The sequence below is a fragment of the Mus pahari genome, chromosome 12 (assembly GCF_900095145.1).
Source record: "Mus pahari chromosome 12, PAHARI_EIJ_v1.1, whole genome shotgun sequence".
Taxonomy (NCBI): Eukaryota; Metazoa; Chordata; class Mammalia; order Rodentia; family Muridae; genus Mus; species Mus pahari.
Genome location: NC_034601.1, coordinates 52,107,641 through 52,110,818, shown reverse-complemented (window position 1 = coordinate 52,110,818; position 3,178 = coordinate 52,107,641). Strand labels below are relative to the sequence as shown.

At 49.6% G+C, this 3,178-nt stretch overlaps 1 protein-coding gene across 1 annotated transcript in view; it reads right to left on the bottom strand.

Moving 5' to 3' along the window:
- Window positions 1-2,868, bottom strand: part of Cpox (coproporphyrinogen oxidase) — a 9,401-nt gene extending 6,533 nt beyond the window's left edge. The window contains exons 1-2 of the mRNA XM_021209780.2: window positions 1,947-2,868; window positions 242-385 (exon numbers count right to left, since the gene is read on the bottom strand). Coding sequence (XP_021065439.1) covers window positions 242-385; window positions 1,947-2,454 — 652 coding nt within the window. The 5' untranslated portion in view covers window positions 2,455-2,868. The remainder of the gene's footprint in view (window positions 1-241; window positions 386-1,946) is intronic.
- Window positions 2,869-3,178: the final 310 nt, after the last annotated feature.

Here is a 3,178-nt window from a genome sequence, read left to right as displayed (position 1 = left end):
CCCCTTGCTCACTAATTGAGAAAATGCTCCACAGATGGATCTCATGGAGGCATTTCCCCAACTGAAGTTCCTTTCTCTGTAATAACTCCAGCCTGTGTCAAGTAGACACACAAAACCAGCCAGTACACTGGGCATACATATCCAAGAGCCGTTACAGGAAAAAAAAAAAAAAAAAAAAAAAGCTATTTTTTAAGTAAAACTGGTGGAAAAAAGAGTTGGCAGGGAGAGATATCGGACTTACTATCTTTCGTCTTCAGAGTTTTTCCTCTGCCTCTCATTTGGTTTGCTGCCTCCTCAGAAAGATTCCCATGAACGACAGAAATGCTCACCCCGGCCTTTTCAAACACACGCCCGTCCTGAAGCACACAGGTGATGCCACCTCCTCCTGTCCACAGAAACAGAAAGCCAGAGGATAGAGCACTGGCCTATGAGGGACAACTCTCCCATGAACGTGGCGCCACCAGGTGCCCGCTTTCTCCCCTAGTTCCAGAACCATCTACGATAGCATGTATTTTTTTATGTGTGATAGGTTGGCTTAGCTCTGTGTCTTAAGCTCCTTATACTAGGAAAACATTGGATCCAGATACAAACCACTGAAATGGCCGGTTCTTCTGAGTTCTCATGCCATGGCCTAATAACTCCAAGGAACTTTCTTCAGATATCACCAGAAAGAATCGGTTTGTCATTCACAAAACAGAAAGCCAATGTTACAGGCAGGAGTGGGTTCCTGAATGGTGGTGTTCTTTCACTGAATACAAGAACTCCATACTCCTTCCCACGTTTTGACTCTCAATTTTACCCTATTACCTTTAATTTTTATATGCAATTTAAAAACGTAGCTATTCAAACTCAAGGGGTTCAGAGTCTTAAATTAAGTGAAATTATATATATATACATATGTGAGTGTGTGTTTAATAGTTTTTTTTTTTCTTTAAGGCAACAGGACACCATAAAGTCATTGTTCTCAAAGACTAATGTTTGAGTTGTTTTATTTCTAACAAGCAGGACACCGTATTTAAGATCACACCACCAGAATGATTGTTTTAAGTGCTGACCATGTTTCTGACATTCTGAGTTCTCTGCATATATTCATAAATTATGAAACAGAGGTGGAAAACAGTAACTTCCAAAGGTTACAGAGTCAGCTATCTAGTGTTTGTGGTCGTGTCTGGGTCGGCCAGTGGCTTTTACTCTAAAACATTACAAGATGGAAAACCATGAAAATCAGACTGACTCCCATTTAATATAGATGTGGTAGCATCATAACTCAGAATGTATTGATGATATACTGTTATATTTCCAGCTGGGAAAAAGTCAGAAATCCTCAAGTTCAAAATTAAGGCGGGAGGGGAGAACAGGGAAAGACTATTCTGTATGGAACAACATGGTCACCAATACATGACTCAACATGAATGGGACTCTAAGGAAACCTTCAAGAAATTTGATGATGCAATTTAGTAAAAACTACTGAAACACTAATCAAATATTTCTTATGCAACCCTCCAAAAACACTGGGGAGATTCTTGACATAGGAGTCTAGCGGACATAAAGCATCAGTGTTTCTCCTGCCTCTTATAGGACAAGGGACAAATGCACCCTAATAGGTAATTAAAAAGTGTGTGTGGGCGGGGGTGGGGTGGGGGGAAACAAGTAACAAGCTAAACATGAAAGCTTCACTTTGCTGCCTGCAGATTCCTTTAACAAACCTATAGGAAAAAGTGCAATTATGAATTGCCAATATTTTCACATGGCCTGTCCTACGTTGTTGGCACCTCTGGGTCTACATCTGCAGGCAGAGAGCAAATGGCTCTCTCTCAATGCCAGTCATTCTAAGGGTATCCCTTCTGACACATGAACCCCCTACCTCCGTGAGTACTGTCTACTTTAAATCCCCAATCCTAAACTGCAACTAGTGCCCAGCCAAGAAACAGGAGCGCACTCCTCACCTTCTTTCCTCTCCCACCGGTCCACAGAGAAGTCGGCGACGCCGTCTACCTGCGCCAGCGCCCGACACACCTGAGCCTGGATCTCCATAATCATCAGCTCCATCTTGGTCTTCATGTCCTCGGGCCTCCTCCGCAGCTCCCGCAGCTCGGTCACCGGCGAGGCCATGAAGGTGCTGCAGCGGCGGGTCAGCTCGTCCCCGTCCTCCTCCCGCCGTCCAGGTGAGGGGCTCCGCGCCCCCGAGCTCTTGGGCACCATCTCCGCCCGCTGCACGTGCCCGAAGGTGGCGGCTGCCAGCCCTGCCAACCCCGCCAGCGCCGCGGCCAGTCCGGTCCCCAGCCGGGACCCGCCTCTAGCCCAGGGACCGTAGCCCAGCCCGCGGCGAGGCTGGGGACCAGCCGTGCCAGGCGGCGGGCAGACGCGGGCGGACGCGGCGCACAGCTGAGCATAGTCACCCCGCACCGCTCGCCACCAGGGGCCCGAGCCCAGGCGGCCCAGCCGCAAAGCCATCTCCCGCCGGGACTGGGCAGCGCCGGTCCTGCAGACCCACCGGAGCTCCCGGGGTCCTGAGACCCAGACTCCCCGGTATGGCTACCTGGAGCTTGGAAGAGCCGCTGCGAGTGTGGGCCGCAGGCTGCTGGCGGGAGCCGAGGAGGCTGCTGGGAACTGTAGTCCGGTGCTATCGCCTCCTGCACTCGCCTGACCGCTCCCGGAACGGGTAGATAAGACTGCACCCTGCGCACAGAGGTGGCTCCTACTGCTCGCACGCGGGCCTCCTGTGCTGCCCGAGGACTGTGGAGGTGCTTGGACTGATAAGATAGGCGCTTTAGTCACGTACACCGTGGATTGCCCTGCTCGCTCACCCACTGTGAGCAAAAGTGGGGCTAGAAGGCTGACGACAAACGGGCAGAGATAACGACTCGGAGACACACCCCTTGTCCTGGTCCTGGCTGTGCGTCTGGAGGATGCCCCTTTGTCCCTGAGCTTGGCTTATGCAAAGAGTTCAGGGTAGTGGGCTCCTGAGTAGATCCAGAGAAAATATTCGCACTCCAGTTTACTCTCCTGGATCTCTCTCTGTTCTTCCCCATAGCCCTACCCATTGAAAATATGAGGACAGAAGCTCGCACATTTAATAGTTTTGTTCCAAGCATATATCATTACCAACATTATTTTATATTATCAGAAGGCTCATTTGCCCTTTAACTGTCCTTGATGATTCTAACTTCTTTTCTTT